Source organism: Ylistrum balloti, unplaced genomic scaffold, assembly GCF_031769215.1.
Source record: "Ylistrum balloti isolate Yb309-2 unplaced genomic scaffold, AGI_CSIRO_Ybal_v1 Utg370508, whole genome shotgun sequence".
Taxonomy (NCBI): domain Eukaryota; kingdom Metazoa; phylum Mollusca; class Bivalvia; order Pectinida; family Pectinidae; genus Ylistrum; species Ylistrum balloti.
In genome coordinates this window covers 954,528-974,189 of record NW_026782328.1, presented here as the reverse complement: position 1 = coordinate 974,189, position 19,662 = coordinate 954,528, and the positions used below count along the sequence as shown (strand labels likewise).

At 37.8% G+C, this 19,662-nt stretch overlaps 1 protein-coding gene across 1 annotated transcript; it reads right to left on the bottom strand.

The window, feature by feature from the left end:
- Window positions 1–248: 248 nt before the first annotated feature.
- On the bottom strand, window positions 249–15,461 carry LOC132555608 (zinc transporter ZIP5-like). The gene is made up of 10 exons (XM_060219957.1): window positions 15,435–15,461; window positions 15,091–15,166; window positions 13,779–14,815; window positions 10,744–10,948; window positions 10,107–10,276; window positions 9,826–9,975; window positions 8,574–8,637; window positions 7,485–7,766; window positions 3,884–4,071; window positions 249–386 (listed from the first exon to the last, which is right to left on the bottom strand). Exons 1-10 carry the CDS (start codon window positions 15,459–15,461, stop codon window positions 249–251), a joined length of 2,337 nt encoding a protein of 778 aa, XP_060075940.1.
- Between the last annotated feature and the right edge of the window lie 4,201 nt (window positions 15,462–19,662).

Sequence of the window (19,662 nt, the reverse complement as noted above, 5' to 3'; positions counted from 1 at the left end):
GTAAGTGGTGGGTTTTCAGTATACTATCACTATGGATTTGGTATCTTTGACCTAATCTGTGATTGACCCGGTCGGACGATTGAAAAATCCGAACTATATTCATTAACAATAATAATCATGTGACAAATTATGACAATAGAATAAATAATAAATCAGTAACGGGAGTAGGTTTATTTCTTCATTTAAAAAATTGAGCTTGTCTAACTGGTGACTTGATACGTTCATGATCAGTCCGATGGCGGCATTGATCACGTGGTGAGCTGCATCAGCTCGTCCTCTTTAAGCGCAATAATGAGCATGATCCCCGAGCCAACACCCATTCCCAACATCGTGAAGACAAGATGGCGCACAGGATTCTTCGTGGGGCTGCTACTTATTTCGGGAAGCTAATAAGAAAAGAAAACTTTCTGATTTTAAGTAGACGTAAGTGTACAATTCAATAGTACTCGAATGTATCAGCAGAATTTTTTTTTATGTTATTATGCTAATTAGCGCCAGTGAACTTTCAATTCTCACTTTCAAAAGAAAAAATACCAACAGTTTTCAATTAGATCATGATAAAGTTTTATCAGAACAAATGACAGGGAAAAAGTTATCAGCAGCAGGTTTTAATATGTACCAAAATTTCAAAACAATAATGATGAGAAAACTAAAACACTGGAGATATAACACTCAATGTATGAACACTCAACGGCAACATATCACTAAAACACACTGGAGATATAACACTCAATATAGGGACACTCAACGGCAACAAATCACTAAAACACGCTGGAGATACAACGCTCAATATAGGAACACTCAACGGCAACATAACACTAAAAATACACTGGAGATTACACACTCAATGTAGGGACACTCAACGGCAATATATCACTTAAACACACTGGAGATAAAACACTCAATATAGGGACACTCAACGGCAACATATCACTAAAACACACTGGAGATATAACACTCAATATAGGGACACTCAACGGCAACATATCACTAAAACACACTGGAGATAAAACACTCAATATAGGGACACTCAACGGCAACATATCACTAAAAACACACTGGAGATACAACACTCAATATAGGGACACTCAACGGCAACATATCACTTAAACCACACTGGGAATACAACACTCAATATAGGAACACTCAACGGCAACAAATCACTAAAACACACTGGAGATATAACACTCAATATAGGGACACTCAACGGCAACATATCACTTAAACCACACTGGGGATACAACACTCAATATAGGAACACTCAACGGCAACATATCACTAAAAACACACTGGAGATACAACACTCAATATAGGGACACTCAACGGCAACATATCACTAAAAACACACTGGAGATACAACACTCAATATAGGGACACTCAACGGCAACATATCACTAAAAACACACTGGAGATATAACACTCAATGTAGGAACACTCAACGGCAATAAATTACTAAAACACACTGGAGATACATCACTCAATGTAGGAACACTCAACGGCAACATAACACTAAAACACTGGAGATACAACACTCAATATAGGGACACTCAACGGCAACATATCACTTAAAACACACTGGGGATACAACACTCAATATAGGGACACTCAACGGCAACATATCACTAAAACACACTGGGAATACAACACTCAATATAGGGACACTCAACGGCAACATATCACTTAAACCACACTGGGAATACAACACTCAATATAGGAACACTCAACGGCAACATATCATTAAAAACACACTGGAGATACAACACTCAATATAGGGACACTCAACGGCAACATATCACTAAAACACACTGGAGATACAACACTCAATATAGGGACACTCAACGGCAACATATCACTAAAAACACACTGGAGATACAACACTCAATATAGGGACACTCAACGGCAACATATCACTAAAACACACTGGCGATACAACACTCAATATAGGGACACTCAACGGCAACATATCACTAAAACACACTGGAGATATAACAAACAAAATAGGGACACACAACGGCAACAAAACAATTAAACCACACTGGGGATACAACACTCAATATAGGAACACTCAACGGCAACATATCACTAAAAACACACTGGAGATACAACACTCAATATAGGGACACTCAACGGCAACATATCACTAAAACACACTGGAGATATAACACTCAATATAGGGACACTCAACGGCAACATATCACTAAAACACACTGGAGATACAACACTCAATATAGGGACACTCAACGGCAACATATCACTAAAACACACAGGACTCAATATAGGAGACTAAAACACACAATATAACACTCAATATAGGGAGAACACTCAACACACTGGCAACATATCACTATCAAAACACACTGGGATACAACACTCAATATAGGGACACTCAACGGCAACATATCACTAAAACACACTGGAGATACAACACACAAAATAGGGACACACAAAGGCAACATATCACTAAAAACACACTGGAGATACAACACTCAATATAGGGACACTCAACGGCAACAAATCACTAAAACACACTGGGGATACAACACTCATTATAGGGACACTCAACGGCAACATATCACTAAAAACACACTGGAGATATAACACTCAATATAGGGACACCCAACGGCAACAAATTACTAAAACACACTGGAGATACAACACTCAATATAGGGACACTCAACGGCAACAAATCACTAAAACACACTGGAGATACAACACTCAATATAGGAACACTCAACGGCAACATATCACTAAAAACACACTGGAGATACAACACTCAATATAGGGACACTCAAGGGCAACAAATCACTAAAACACACTGGAGATATAACACTCAATGTAGGAACACTCAACGGCAACATATCACTAAAACACACTGGAGATACAACACTCAATATAGGGACACTCAACGGCAACATATCACTAAAACACACTGGAGATACAACACTCAATATAGGGACACTCAACGGCAACATATCACTAAAACACACTGGAGATACAACACTCAATATAGGGACTCAACGGCAATATATCACTAAAACACACCGGAGATATAACACTCAATGTAGGAACACTCAACGGCAACATATCACTAAAACACACTGGAGATACAACACTCAATATAGGGACACTCAACGGCAACATATCACTAAAACACACTGGAGATATAACACTCAATGTAGGAACACTCAACGGCAACATATCACTAAAACACACTGGAGATACAACACTCAATATAGGGACACTCAACGGCAACATATCACTAAAACACACTGGAGATATAACACTCAATGTAGGAACGGCAACATATCACTAAAACACACTGGAGATACAACACTCAATATAGGGACACTCAACGGCAACATATCACTAAAACACACTGGAGATACAACACTCAATATAGGGACACTCAACGGCAACATATCACTAAAAACACACTGGAGATACAACACTCAATATAGGGACACTCAACGGCAACATATCACTAAAACACACTGGAGATATAACACTCAATGTAGGAACGGCAACATATCACTAAAACACACTGGAGATACAACACTCAATATAGGGACACTCAACGGCAACAAATCACTAAAAACGCACTGGAGATACAGCATTCAATACATGGACACTCAACGGCATAACATCACTAAAAGCACCAGATTGAGTTTAAATTAAAGGATTTCATATTACTGAGGTAAAACTTCTTTTTGAGGGACATAAATTACAGCAACTGGTTTAGAATTATTGTTTAATGAATAGGGTTGATACCGTAGTCGGTATTTTGTGTCTTGTTTGAGGTTTCATGACCTCAATTGCACTTTGGACATGTGAACTAACATTGGTAATACATGTATATGGATTCATGAAATGAAAGTCGACTTACCATATCAACAAGAGAAATATAAATAAACATCGCAGCCACACACACCAGGATGTAGACTTTGATGCCAGTGAAGTTACCCATGGCGACTCCTGCTACCGCGCCAATTAATGACAGAACAGACGAAAGGAAGTTAAACCCCAGTGCTTGTTTCACCGACATCCCTTTCTTAAGCAGGACAGCAAAGTCACCTAGTACGTCAATAAAATCTACTTATTGTTAGGTAAATATAGGTACAGCACTGACTTGTTTGGATTAATTGTCGCGTATAAAACGTTATTTCTTATTTTAGACCACAGGCTGAAAATAGTAGTTCTGTAATGTTTACCCTCAGTGAAAATAGAAATGAATATTTTATTATTCTTTAAGATCCAAAATCAAAAAGGTTAAAAACCGCACCAAATTCGGCCGGCCAATACCGAGATATTGAATTGTAAATTGTACGATTTTCACCTGTCTGTCTACTTAAATTCAGCTTAAGCGTAACAAGCGCTGAATGAAACCCTGTCGGCTGTGACGTCACAAGTTTAACACTGTAGAAGACAGGGACGAGATCGGGGACAGCCACGATACGCAAGGTCAAATTACAAATTAATATTTTATAGTTCTGAGTAATTAGATGATTATGACGATAATATTATGTAGACGGTATCCAGCCGAATGAAATTTGTAAGAATGTGTTGTCAAGCTTAAAGGAAGGAATAAAGCACACATTTGACGCCTTCTCCCAATATACGTTAGCGTGGAAAAATATAATTATTGCAACCTGCATATACAGAGAGAGGAAAAAGAACGGTGGCGGAATAATATAATGATATATATTAGCACTATGCCCAAATGTGAAATGCAATAGTTAACTTCCAATATTGGATCATCCGTCTTCAAATTTTTTTTAATAAACGAGGGCTTCATTAGGCAGTCATGAATTAGGGTACCCTAATGTACACAAAGTTTACATGACGGCAGTTGTCAGACCGATCCCTCACAGCAAAAACGTCGCTAATTCTGCAGGGCATTGAGTTCATAAGGACATTGACTGGCTGAAGAGGAACGTTATTCCATACCTTGGCAAGTGCCTTGACCAAGTGGCGGAGGTTATTTGGAATGTTTGCCTGATTCCAAACTCTTTTGTTCAACTCAGCCCACAAGTGTTTGATTGAAGAAAATTGGGGCTATATGGAGACCGATCAATAGGGACGATGATGTAGGTTGCAAGAAAGTCCCTGCAACATTTGGCCTAGCGTAATCATACTGAAACGTCAACTGATACCTTATGATGAAAGTCACAACATGAAGCTTCAGGATCTCGTCTCGATAGCGATAACGAATAGCCGTTCAATTCCCGTTGATGATCAATAAAGGTGTCATTCAGCTATGGGAAATCCACCACAAAATCTGTCACGCTCCAAATAACAAGCGGGTACACAGGTTAACGACCATCTGATCGATATAACGTGAATGGAGAGTCATCCATGAAGAGAAAAAGAAAACCAACGTCTCCTACGGAAACGTTTAGGTACATGTGTCATCAACAATTGCATACAACGTGCTCAACATTGAGGTGTCAGTGGCAAACCAATGTTTAGGCTAAGCGGGCGTTAGTTTTGCCCCTAATAGTGTATTTCTCACAACTGTTGGTGAATTCAACGGTTTCCATTTTTACTTTTTTATACGGCTGAGTGTATTGAATACAGAACATTTTACAATTAAAGATGTTGTCTTTCTTCATTCTTTCAGTATATCTATCATCAAAACCTGCTACTATACTTAATGCAGGACTGCACATGTCTGAAGTTATTTAAATCAACAGATAAAGGTCCATAGTAAGATGAGGATTTCCGAACAAACATATACCCAAAATGAACGCAACATTCAAAGTAGTGAAATTTTGTTTAAGTCATTGCTCATAGTTGTTCTAGATGAATAAAGTCTAAACGTATACGCGGTTTTAGAATATTTTTTCAGGTTGGTAATAACAATAGAATAGAGGTTCATATGACACAGTGGACGATTAAAGTGTGACGTTTTGATGACTACAAGGTAACCTTCATCTTATAACACAACCAGTAGAAGATTAGAGTGTGACGTTTCGATGAGTGCAAGGTTACCTAGATCCGACATATAACCAGCGTGGAGCGTACTAGCACTTAAGTATGTAGTGTACGAGGTGGTTAGGAATCGGCTATTTTTTCCGGCTGTGCTATAATTCTATGTCGAAAATAGTGTGCCGAGATGGTAAACAGATTATAGACCAAAACATACACCACAAGGTAACAGTGTACTCTAGTCAATTCGGTTACGCTCTGTTTAACACGAATGAGTTATCAAACAAAGTTTGTTTTTATAGGGGGTCGAGAAAGATACAGATGGAGCTAAGAATGACCCACGAAGACTCGGTGATCTAAAAATACAATATAAAAACAGTAGGTTTGAAGGGCGCAACAGACTCATCCTTCTCTTACTCTGATCATTCCATTTAACGGAACCAGTCTCCAAAAAGCTGTATGATAAGCGTGATATGATTGCGATTTCTCTATATTAAATTTACATATCTAGGTTGCAATATGCCTGCTTTACATAAATTAAGCGACTCGCAGCTAATACCATAGTCGTCTCCATGAGCTGTTACATTTGGCCGAGACTCGTTATTATGCTTGTGTGTATTGTTATCTTATTGCCGTGGTTATGCACAGGCACGCTCCAAAGCACAGTCTAAGTTTAGTATGACTCGAAAATTACATTGGTGTATTCTTTGTCATGTGATTTAATACAATTGTATGTAAAGGCACACGATACGGAACCAGTCATGCTCACGCTGTAAGTTCATGCTGAAACCTCATTCCGGGCGACCGTACTGTATGTACGGTTATTTGATATCTACAGAGTAAAGAACAATATTCAGATTCTAAAGTACGTGTCACAAAGTGGGTTTAGGACATTTTAATTTTAAGTGCTGTTGTCGTTTTCGTTCCCTGTCATTTGTATATGTTTTCCACGTATTCCTATCACATTGCAAACTTAAAACGTGCAATTGTCCATTCAAATATGATAAGTGTGATCTACTCTAAACTGAAGCGAGATGGACCCTGTCACATTGGTAACGAATGTGTCAATAAAATTATTTAAAAAATACTTTTCAACTTTCTGATATTGTAATTTGACTACAAGCTTTATGCATATAATCAAAACATTTGCTGTGTCATCGTTTGTCTTCACAAGGAATGAGATTGACCACAGTGCAGATATACATATTCAGCTACAAATTCGGTGAATGGCGGATGTCATCAATAAAGATTCCATTAGGTTTTCTTAGAGCGATATACGGTGACTGACAGGAAAACGACAAAGAGGAATGATTAGAAATGATTAGAAATAAGAAGGTTCATAAACAATGTGTGGGGAAATCGAGTGATACGTTTAGGTCTTGTCTTCAGCTCATTGGGATGTCAGATATTATTTGATGAACCTGTGTAAAAGTTGTGCGAAGATTAAAAAATAAATGTATATTTAATGCATGTAGAGTTAAGATACTATATTGGAAAATATGTAAAAAAAAAAAAAAAATGATGGCAAAGTGAAACTTCCTTTACAAGAAGTTAGTTACCTATCTCGTGAGGCAGTTCATGACACAACACTGCTATGGAAGTACTCAGACCACTGGTGACACTGACAGCGAACGCCACACCGATAGCCAGACCATCACTTAAGTTGTGGATCCCGTCCCCTACAATCACTCTCCACACCATTGCTCCGGTGGACGAAGAGAGTCCTTCCATGTCGTGACTGTGAGAATGTCCATGTGCATGACTGTATTTTCCTTTCCAATTGCCCAATTCATTTGACTTGGCACCTGCAACTTTCTCCAATATGATGTTGCCGTCGTCGTCTGGAAGTGAAGCAGATGACATGAAGCATATACTTCGGTTGCAACCCTATTGGCCCTAACATCACTGGCGAGCCCTAGAAGGACGATGAATTCTAATTCATAACTTTGCTATCCAAAGTTGCTATTCTCTTTTGGTGCATATCTTCATATTGTACTCTACCGCAGGTCACGTCTGCCAATAGATAAATGAATTTTTTAATGATCGAATCAAATACAATTTTTGAGTTTATAGTTGACATTTATAAAAGTACCGTGGATTTTTTTATTCCCGATAGTTAAAACATGAAACTATTGCATGTAAATTATTCCATACGGTTTTTTTTCGCAAATAAAAGAACTAAACGAAATTTTACAGAAACTTGTGTAATAAAGTTCAATTTATGTAGTACGCAAATTTTTGTAGTGGATTCACTTTTGTTGATTTCGTGAGCATTCTTGATAAACGAATCCATATGTGAACGAAATGTTCAAATTAGTATAAAAAGATTTATTGAACTTTATTTATCCACGAAATCAAGTGTCTATTTCTTAAATCGATTATACATGTATCATGAAAATTTATCCAAACCAAAACATGTCATTTCATAGCAATTTCTTATTAAAAATTTCGCATATTCTTCGCAATAAGCATCTGATATTGTCTATGCTGAATAAAATAGAAGACGTGAACAAGATATTTTTGAGGTTGGAAAAGTATGTTGCCAAATTGCGTTGGCTGATAAATAAATGAAATCTTAACATTAAAGAGAAGTGAAATCCATGCATTAAAGTTGGAATCTTAACATTTTGATTTGCGGTGTGGCTTACCTGGTGATTTAATCACCATTGTCATACTGACTGAATCAACATCATCGAGCTCTTTCTGCGTTTTCTGTAAAGATATAGTCATGAAAGTAGGTACTAACCCGACACAAGAAAAATCAGTGCACCAGTGTAGTGTTTCTCCACTATCCATCTATATTTCCCTACATATTTCTTCCCTTTTCTCATAAAACTGGTCAATAGAACGAACTGTAGGCAATGTAGACATTTACAATGAATTTTTAATTACTTTGCAAATTTAGTCTTCCCTGTTTTGAGCGGCAGATGGATCAGCAAGGACACGGAGAAAGAAAACACTGGCATGGAATGTGACTCACACACAACCTCTCTCTCTCTCTCTCTCTCTCTCTCTCTCACACACACACACACACACACACACACACTCTCTCTCTCTCTCTCTCTCTCTCTCTCTCTCTCTCTCTCTCTCTCTCTCTCTCTCTCTCTCTCTCACACACACACACACACACGCTAACTAACTAACTAAGGACTTGTTCATCCTTTTGATTTATTATTGTTACAAGACATGGCTTCATAAAAGTTTGATCACTTGTGCCCGACACATTGTATTTAATGAAATCAAATAAACTATTGCAATAACACTCATTATGAAACTTGTTGTTTGACACACGTGTTATATGACCTAGCAAAATTATCACTGGCTGATGTTTCCCATTGTTTCCAAGGTGACGCATGGCGTGATGGTGTCACACCCATCGTACCGTCACCAAGAAGATCATCCCCAACTTAGATTTTGTATCGCATCGTTCTCAAACAAATGTTATCTTATGAATGCTACAAAAGTATCTAAGGTGCATTATAAACAAAACCTTACTTTTCTTCCTATTTCATGTAAGATCTATGAAACTCTTCACGAAGTTTCCATCTTGATTCACTACCGATTCGTTTCATATTCTCGGAAGTTTACACACTACATGATTAAATGTTCCCACTTGGCTGAAGTGAAATCAAGTGGATCTGGGATCAATGAAAAGCCATGGAAAGACATCTGTTAGCACTTTGACCTCTAGTTTCTTTTGAGTTTACATGTTCAGATAATTAACTGTACTGGCACATATGTACGCATTTCTAATCAGTTCTTAGTATTTTTATACTTCAGAGCGTTTGGTTGCATTTGCAGAGAAGCAATTGTAGCGACTGGCAGTAGAATTGATCTTTATTTTTCACCTTTCCTTATTGTACTCGCGAACCTCACATTGATAAATATTACGATGCATACCTTCGATTTCTTACTACTTGCTATGATCTGGATTCTTCCAAACAGAAAGAAGAAATAGAAAACCGCCAGTCCCGCTAAACCTTTGTGTACGCCTTCCATGTCGTGAGCTTCGGACGCATCGTGGGTGTGGCCATTGGTCGAGGACAGTGCCTATGAACGACAACCAAACAAATAAGGAATTGGATGTCCTACCAAACTCTTGTTTCGTTGATTTTGAGGTTTCTTGTTCGTTTGTTTACCACAAGTTTCAGAAAACAATAACATCATTTTCGTTAACATACATGAGGAAGAAGATGCAACATAGCGTCACCAGTCAGGGCTCCGACCGCCATCGCCACTAAAAAGTGGAGGAAGTTCACGACAAACAGGTGGTGGAAGACAGACAGAAGACCCACACAGATGATACCCGATAAACTGATCACCACGATAGCACCACACGCATATAGCCAGGCTGTGATAAAAGTTTGAAAAATAACTATGCTTAGTGTCGTATAATCTCCTAATGTCTCCAGGATTTTAAGATTGCAATCTATTTTTATATTCAAGGCTATATTAACAAACAACATATCAATGATACAAAAAGTTACAACACGGGTTAAAATTGTCAGTTATATGGTTAACATAGGACAACATATTCCACATCTTTTTGTAACATATTGAATTCTTTCTCATCTCTTCATATATGAAATATAACCCAAGTGTAACCCCAACCCATCTGTATTTCTTTAGTCGCCCTTGGTTTCATGATTTAAGCCTCAAGCATCCATGACGAGTCCTAGAAGAACGAAACAGCTGTGCGATGTAGTTTAATTCACATTTCTTGTATTGAAAAGCGGTATGCGTTTTTGTCATTTCTACAATCCAAAAGTCTGCCTCGTCTTCTTTTGAATGAAATCTAGAGAACTTTGCTGTACTCACTTTCGACTGTTATCTCTGTATCTGATGAACTCTTATGTTCTTGTTCGTCGATGTGTTCATTCGCAACATCATCGTGAGTGAAGTTGTCACAATGGTGTCCATCTATCTGTAGTATTAGTAGGGGACACAGCTCTCGGAATTGGGCCTTCGTCAGACCTCGGTCATTAAAGCTAAAGAGCTGCAGTATATCCTTAGGTTTCAGACACTGAATTACATAAACATATAAGCACTTATTAGGAGATGATTGAAATTGAGGCATTGTATTGGCCAGTTTTATCACTCGATAACATGAAATTAACGGAACATAAATGTTGATATCAATGTAAATGTATTAATATATGAACTTATGTCAATAAAACAAATATTAGTATTTTCACACACGTACATCATCATATAATGTCCGATAAAAGATTTTAAATTTAAAACATGATTGTTTAATTAATTGTTACTGTTTAGGTTTAATGAATGTTGTAATTATTTTATTGTGTGTCAGGAGAGGACATTACTTAAGTTGTTATAAATTTTGCCCGATCCCCTTGTCATTATTTAAACAACAAAATATGTTTTAACTAACTTTCAAATTTAAAAAATGTTTTTGTAAAGTCATGTTTGATTGGCCATTGTGACGGTGTAAGAAATAATCAAAGAAATGAGTTCATGACAAACGTAAAAAATATTGCAATCTGTAATGAAAGTGTAAATAATATTTATTATGTTATTGACTAATAACGAAGAAAATGAGTGTACTCTTGGCGTTAACCTCTTCTGAGTTTATCAAGAGTACATTTATATGTGTTCTGACTAAACAACATGAAAATAACTAAATTAATTCTTAATTAGATTGGTTAATTATAACTCAGGAGGCCTAGAAAAAGTACCAGATAATTAGAAATTAGGTTAGGATTCGTCCTACCCAATACCAATACCAGAATTCACAACCTGATATATAAACTGAATATAAAACTCGAGACTGTGTTTTTTTCGCATCGTATCCCGAAAGTTTTGAAAAGGGTAATCAGAATAAAAAACGTTATTGATAAAGAAAGTAATTGTACATTTATATATTATATATATACGGCCATGATTTTTCATTGCTTGCCCGAAAGTCAAGCAAAACCTTTAGCTCTCTAATAAATGACTCACCTTGTGTTATCCTTACTGTTTAGATTATCAATAATAATAATATATTCCTTTCGTGTTAATAAGACAAGACGAACCTTCTGATGACAAAATATAATGAACTTTCATTCTGACAATTATACAGAAACCTTCGCGATCTAGAGTTCTGATTGCAACGACATACCTATTTTCTCTACATCCGTGGAGTATGGCAAAAAAACTCACAGTCGGTCAGTTTTACTGCTGTATTGCGAACGTGCGATTCTCCCCCGTGTATAAGATAATTAGTATTCAACATTTATTGATACGTTAGCAGAATTCTAAAGGTGACTTTCGCAGAGTCATCAAGTTTAATATGTCATATCAAAAGAATGCACAGAAAAGTATTAATTGAAAGCTGGAGTCCTTGAACTTCTCGAATTGTATAAATATTGTATAAAAATTGAAACAAATCAGACAAGTCTTGTCTCACAAACAGACCATGACGTTCAACGAATGACAGAAAAGTCATTTCACGTTTAAGACGTGTTTTCAAACGTAAAGCAATCTTTCATGTCCTGTTTATTTCTAGTTTAAAAAAACAAAAACTGATGTATCGTAGGTATACACTTATCTATATTAGGACAAAGTAACTCGAGGCTTATATCCAGAAATTTATACATGGCTCGTCTGATGGGACATGTTACGGAATAACAACAACAGATGACGCGTAAACAGTCGACAATTGTTGTTATTTTACAACGCGTAGAACAGAAGCGATGTCCTAATTTTGGTATATAATGCTGTCTGACCTATGATATGTATATTTCATTTAAAGTCGAGTAAAATGTGTTTCCTACAGGACAAAACAACCGTTATTTCATTTTAGCGGATTTAAAACGCAGCTATGTCTCAGACATGATTGTATATTTTTTAAAAAGTGTCCCAATAAATGAAGAAAAATGAATGACAATGAATAAATAAATAGATAAATAAAAAGTGTCTAGACTGAGCTTCTAACACGAAGTCGTGATCGAGATCGGTGCCTCGAGTAGCTAGCGCACCATATATTTGTCAACTGTTTGCTCTACAGTACAGCAGCTATCCTATCAATGATAAAGTTGAAGCTTGTTACTTAACGAAGAAGTAGTCTCGGCGACAAGTTTATGAGGTAGATATTTAGGAGCCGTTTAGAAACTTTACAATATTGACTTTTTCAAATGTGCATATATGCTCTAGTGTTAATAAAATGACAGGCCTCGAGGAACAGACGACATGGATTGGAATTAAATAGCTTATATTTGGACAAGTAAACCTTGTACCGTGTCCCCGTCTAATTATATCATCTGATTTAGTCAAGATGTATTCAGATCGGTTGTTGTTTAATCGTTCAGGTCATTAACATAAACTTTTTTTTTTCATCTTTCACAAATCGTACAACATTCTCGTAAATTCTAACGGGTGACGTGAATTATAAGCAAGAAGTATTCGATGTTTTGTAATGGATACTGTGCCTAATTTCTGGGTATATAATAATTTATGATGGATAATTTAGGTCGGTGTAGGTGAGCACTTTCGTTAAAGGATGATTTTCGAAACTGATATAAGACAATATAAAAAGAAGAATTATAATGAGTTTGGTCTAATCAATCGAGGTTAAAATACCAGATTGGTTTTAACTTAAATATAACATTGTATAAATATACAGCAATTCTAACATTACAAATCTGTTTCTCGTGAAAAGATTTTTTTTCTTTCTCAATCCAATCTTTCTAGGTCTAAATCCCTTTAACCAATGTACATAGAAACATAGGATGTATGTATGATATGGTGGACTTTATCATTGAAGTGATAACACATGATAGTATCCACGGATAAACACAAACATTAACACTCATGTAATACAAGTACAAGATAAATGTGTAATGGTGACTTACCTGGCTGAAAACTTCTTGTGGTATAGTTCGGACATTTTTCTCTCCCATACGTCTTTTTTTACGATTATTCAGGGCGTGATCATCTTCACTAGATGAATTTTCATCACGCATGTTATCTTGTACCTGGTGACCATGTTTATCTGCATGATCGTGATCGTGGTTGTCTGTGTGTTTGTCATTGTGATTGTTATAGTCTGTGTGATCGATTGTGTGATCATGATCATCACGGTGTTTGTCTTTTTCATCGTTATCGTCTGTGTGATCGATTGTGTGATCATGATCATCACTGTGTTTGTCTTTTTCATCGTTATCGTCTGTGTGATCTATTGTGTGATCATGATCATCACTGTGTTTGTCTTTTTCATCGTTATCGTCTGTGTGATCTATTGTGTGATCATGATCATCATTGTGTTTGTCTTTGTGGTTGTTATAATCTGTATGATCTATTGTGTGATCATGATCATCACTGTGTTTGTCTTTGTGATTATTATAGTCTGTATGATCGATTATGTGATCATGATCATCACTGTGTTTGTCTTTGTGATCGTGATCATCGTCTGTATGAACGATTGAGTGATCATGATCGTTTGTGATATGGTGTACATGATTATGATGAGATCCCTTGTGGTCGTTCACTTTCGGTTTCAGTGGGTGATTGTGGTCTTGATGAAACTCCATAAATTTTGCCGTCGGGTTGTTGGTATGTGTCTCTAAACTGTGACCTATATATATTACACCGAGGCTTAAACTTTCTAATAAATGTTCATAGGCTTCGAATGTCAGAAGATTGTCTGACGAATATTTATCAAATATGTAATCTACGATAGCGTCAGCGGTGAGTTTGCTAACACTTTCTAGAGTAGACACTTCCTGTGTGGAAACATCAGACACTTCCGATGTTGGTGTTTTAGACACTTCCGGTGTTGGAACTTTAGACACTTCCGGTGTTGGTACTTGTGCAGGCGATGAATGGATGCTTTGTGAAATAATCAGCAAAGTGATAATAAATATGCTCAGGTGTGCCATTTTGGTCATTCCTGCAAAAAGAACAGTCCAATATATATTTGATATTTGATATAAAATATGTTATTAATTGACTTATATGTTTTCGATAATAAAATGACTTCACGCATATACATGATTGTATAGTGACAATGTAGATCAGGGTGTCGAACCGCTTTCTGAAATACTTGCCTCCATTGAACATGTTATGTTAAGAATTCAATCATTGTTATCATGATGAATCTGAAAGAAAGAACAATGAATAGGAAGTTATTGTACCGACTTACAAATTAAAACCATATGTACATACCTTTATCACCCGCCAGACGAATGAAACTAGGACGTAATGACGAGGTTGTGTAAAATTGTTTAGTGTGTATACGTCCCTGCATACGTAATGAAGTGGATGTTTATTTTGTGTGTCACATGGAGATCTCCATACTCACAGATGTAGTATCATTTGGCCGTGCTGCAGTATCATATATACAGACTAAACCCCATTGTGTTTAAAAGCCTTTTGTAAATCTTTTTTCAGATACAATGTTTTATTTTTGTACTTTTACATCACTGAGATGGAAATATTTGAGTCAGGACATACCGTAAAACAAGTGTACAAAGTACAATACTATATGTGAAATAAAATCCTTCACTTACCGTACCGCCTGGTTGATTTTCATTCATGCCGTTCTTCGTTGACGGTATCGTGTACACCAGGTTGTCATGTTTTTTTCCAAATGTATACGGTATCTATATTCCATGATAATTAGTTATGCACTAGACACCAACATGTGACTTAGAATTCATAATGGTGGACCTAATACCAGGGTATTATGGTAGTCGAGTTTGTTTACATGCACAATTTTTTAACCGTTTAAGACGATTCTCTACACAAGATACTTTGTATAAATAAAGATTTTTAAAGTTAAACATTTACAGAATTCGTTTTGAATCTGTACATACAACCTTACTTTAATGTTGACATGGATGAATTCCCATGTCTGGGGAGTTTGTTGCCGGTTAGGAATTTTTTGATGGTAGATATATTATTCTCTGACCACCACACTGCTTTAGTTAAGGTTAGCGTGGTAGGGGCTTGACCTTCTGGTCAGTTTAAATGGAATGTTCTCCCTCCATTCAAATATCCCATTTCGATTCATGTTTACATTCGTGCAATTAAGAGGAGTCTGTCTTCTTTCAAAAAACATTTGATATGCATGCTATTATTTATAATATGTGTTGTATGGTTGTCTGTTGAATGGTAAGGTGTCGCAGTGGAGTGTGACCAACCTGTCAACTGAACGGCCGGGTTTCGCTGTAGAGGATTTGACCAACCTGTCAACTGAATGGCCGGGTGTCGCTGTAGAGGATGTGACCAACCTGTCAACTGAATGGCCGGGTGTCGCTGTAGAGGATGTGACTAACCTGTCAACTGAATGGCCGGGTGTCGCTGTAGAGGATGTGACTAACCTGTCAACTGATAGGCCGGGTGTCGCTGTAGAGGATGTGACCAACCTGTCAACTTAATGGCCGGGCGTCGCTGTAGAGGATGTGACCAACCTGTCAACTGATAGGCCGGGTGTCGCTGTAGAGGATGTGACCAACCTGTCAACTTAATGACCGGGTGTTGCTGTAGAGGATGTGACCAACCTGTCAACTGAATGGCCGGGTGTCGCTGTAGAGGATGTGACCAACCTGTCAACTGATAGGCCGGGTGTCGCTGTAGAGGATGTGACCAACCTGTCAACTTAATGGCCGGGTGTCGCTGTAGAGGATGTGACCAACCTGTCAACTGATAGGCCGGGTGTCGCTGTAGAGGATGTGACCAACCTGTCAACTTAATGACCGGGTGTCGCTGTAGAGGATGTGACCAACCTGTCAACTGAATGGCCGGGTGTCGCTGTAGAGGATGTGACCAACCTGTCAACTGAATGGTCGGGTGTCTCTGTAGAGGATGTGACAAACCTGTCAACTGAATGGCCGGGTGTCGCTGTAGAGGATGTGACAAACCTGTCAACTGAATGGCCGGGTGTCGCTGTAGAGGATGTGACCAACCTGTCAACTGAATGGCCGGGTGTCGCTGTAGAGGATGTGACCAACCTGTCAACTGAATGGCCAGGTGTCGCTGTAGAGGATGTGACAAACCTGTCAACTGAATGGCCGGGTGTCGCTGTAGAGGATGTGACTAACCTGTCAACTGAATGGCCGGTTGTCGCTGTAGAGGATGTGACCAACCTGTCAATTGAATGACCAGATGGCGAAGTGGAGAGTGTGGTCAAATTGCCTGTTGAGGGGTCGGACCCCGCATTGAATAGTGTGGTCCGACTGCCTGTTGAGTCATCTGGTGATAAAGTGGTCCAATCGTCACGTGATGGTCGGCCGACCTAGTGTGATCTGATCGTTAGTTTCGGATGAGGCAGTGGAGAGTGTGATCAGACAATCGGATGAATGGTTGAATGACGCAGTAGATAGTGTGAACAGACAGTCGACTGAGTGGTCGGTTCGGGCAGTGGATAGTGTGTCAGTCGATTGAGTGGTCGGGTGACACAGTGTAAAGTGTGGTCGGGTCCTGCAGTGGATAATCAGATCAGGCAGACCAGTGAGAGGTCTGGCTGACATACAGTGGTCGGATCACACAGTAAATAGTGTGATCAGGTAGTCTAGTGATAGGTCAGGTGATATAGTAGATAATATGGTACATCTGTATGTTGAGTGGTCGGGTCCCGCAATGGGTAATGGTGTTTGTCTGTCAAAGGGTCGGATTGGTCAGTGGATAATGTGGACAGAGAGTTGGTTGAGTGCTGGGCTTGGACAATAGTACTGTGGACAGACAGTTGGTTAAGTGGTCGGGTGACGAAGTGGATAGTGTGGACAGACATTATGTTCATGTATTTGCATGTATGAATCAACCGAATTATTTATGCAAATACTTGTGTATGTATAAATTATTTAAAACATGAGACTGTCATTTTTCCTATCCTGACAAATAGTGTATTCTGTTTTATACACTATGAACATGCGTAGTAGTTCCGAGAGAAATGTTTCACTAACAGGGAGAAATATGCTGATTTCTACCTCCGTTTTTATGCGCTTACACGAACAGATGTAATATCGGCATATGACCCGGAAATGCACCGCAGTAACGCCAGAAACACAAGTGATGACAATAGCTTTGAGAGCGCACTTTATAAATGAATAGAACATGTTAAAAAGATTATAATAAAATATGTTGGAATTAGCACTTCAAACATGAACATCGGTTACCGTTTGTTTGTTTTCTGTGTTTATTCTGAGGCGGGGTCTCCAGGTAGTAGATAGTGGCTACCTCACAGAACACCATACGGGAAGCCAGTCATATGCCATACATAGCGATTAGGGTAATCAGATGGCTTGCCCAAGGACACACCACGTCACCACACACACCTCCGTTCCTGGGAAACAGATACCACCACGGATAGGTTTTACCTGAAGTTATCTAGGTCAACGACCTAACTAGCTGAGTATATCTCTGCACAAATACATTAATGTATTATAATTGAAAATATTAGTTAAATGCGTATAATTTATAGCCTTTTTCGTGTGATATTTATATTCTTGAAACGCATTTTTGAAATACGTATTGAAGACATTAAAACACATATTTTAGAGCTAACTTTTAATTTTCTTCCCATGACAAAAGGAGGCGAAATGGCCGAATGTCAAATATGTACCTAAGCACTCCTAGTCGCCCTAACCAATCTACATAATGAGATAGTTGCGGATAACCAACTCGCTTGATCTGCCGGTGATAAGTGGTAACATAAACATGTAGGATGCCTATTTGAGATAAATGTGTTGTGTATTCAATGTAAACAAATATTTACATATTTATATCGTTATATAGTCAATCTAATATCACCATCGACTTTTATGATTAAACTCGCGAAATCTTCATTTTATCACAGTGATTTGAATCGTAGTTTTTAAAAATACCAACCTGAATTACTTGCAACCACAATGACGTAAACTGAGCACAATAATTCTTGTAATTTATTTATTCTAATTGTATGTTTTGTGTTATTTATCTATTTATGTAAATGAAAGCATAATTTCTATTAAAGTTATCGTAAAATGGTGACAATTTCTGCAATTATCCATAACTTACTATACCCGTATTGTCCATGTTGATAGTTTGATAATTTCTGACGAGTATGTCCTACCGCCCGAACGTATCATGTTGCGAGTAGTGACACATTTAGTCTGTCCAGTCTGAACAACAAATGCTTGAATTGTGACACCTGTCAGCTGCAGATTGAAAGATTAAGTTTTACAGAATTCGTGAAATGTATCCCCTGAACAATACCAGAATTAATACTACCTTATTTAACTTTTTTCCCTTGACGTAACAATAAAATTCGTATGTTTTCGCTTCTTTTCCTGACATTTCTGGCTGGTTGATGTAATGTGTTGGATCTATTAATGTAAAGGTCACCCCAATGTCAAGGAAAATGTAATGGATCAATGAATACTTTCAATTTCATACTTTAACACGGTTTTCATTTCAAACTAAATAATAATTTCCATAAAACTTCTTTTGTTCCGTGTCACCAATTAATATTCTGTTTTTAACGATCAAATCGATAATAACTTGTCGTATATCTGTAGAATTTGTTACCAAGAAGCATTTCTCAGTTGTTAACGGTCCAAGTAAACATCTTTGTAGAACAAGACCAGTAAAATGTTCTTTTAGGATGGCAAGGGTGGCCGTGTGGAGCAGTGGTAACGCACTCGCCTTTTACCTAGCCGTTCGGGGTTCGATTCCCGGAATGAATGTGAAAAGGTATAGGGTCACCTGCCCGACCACGTGGGTTTTCCCCGGATACTGCGCTTTCCACCCACACTAAGA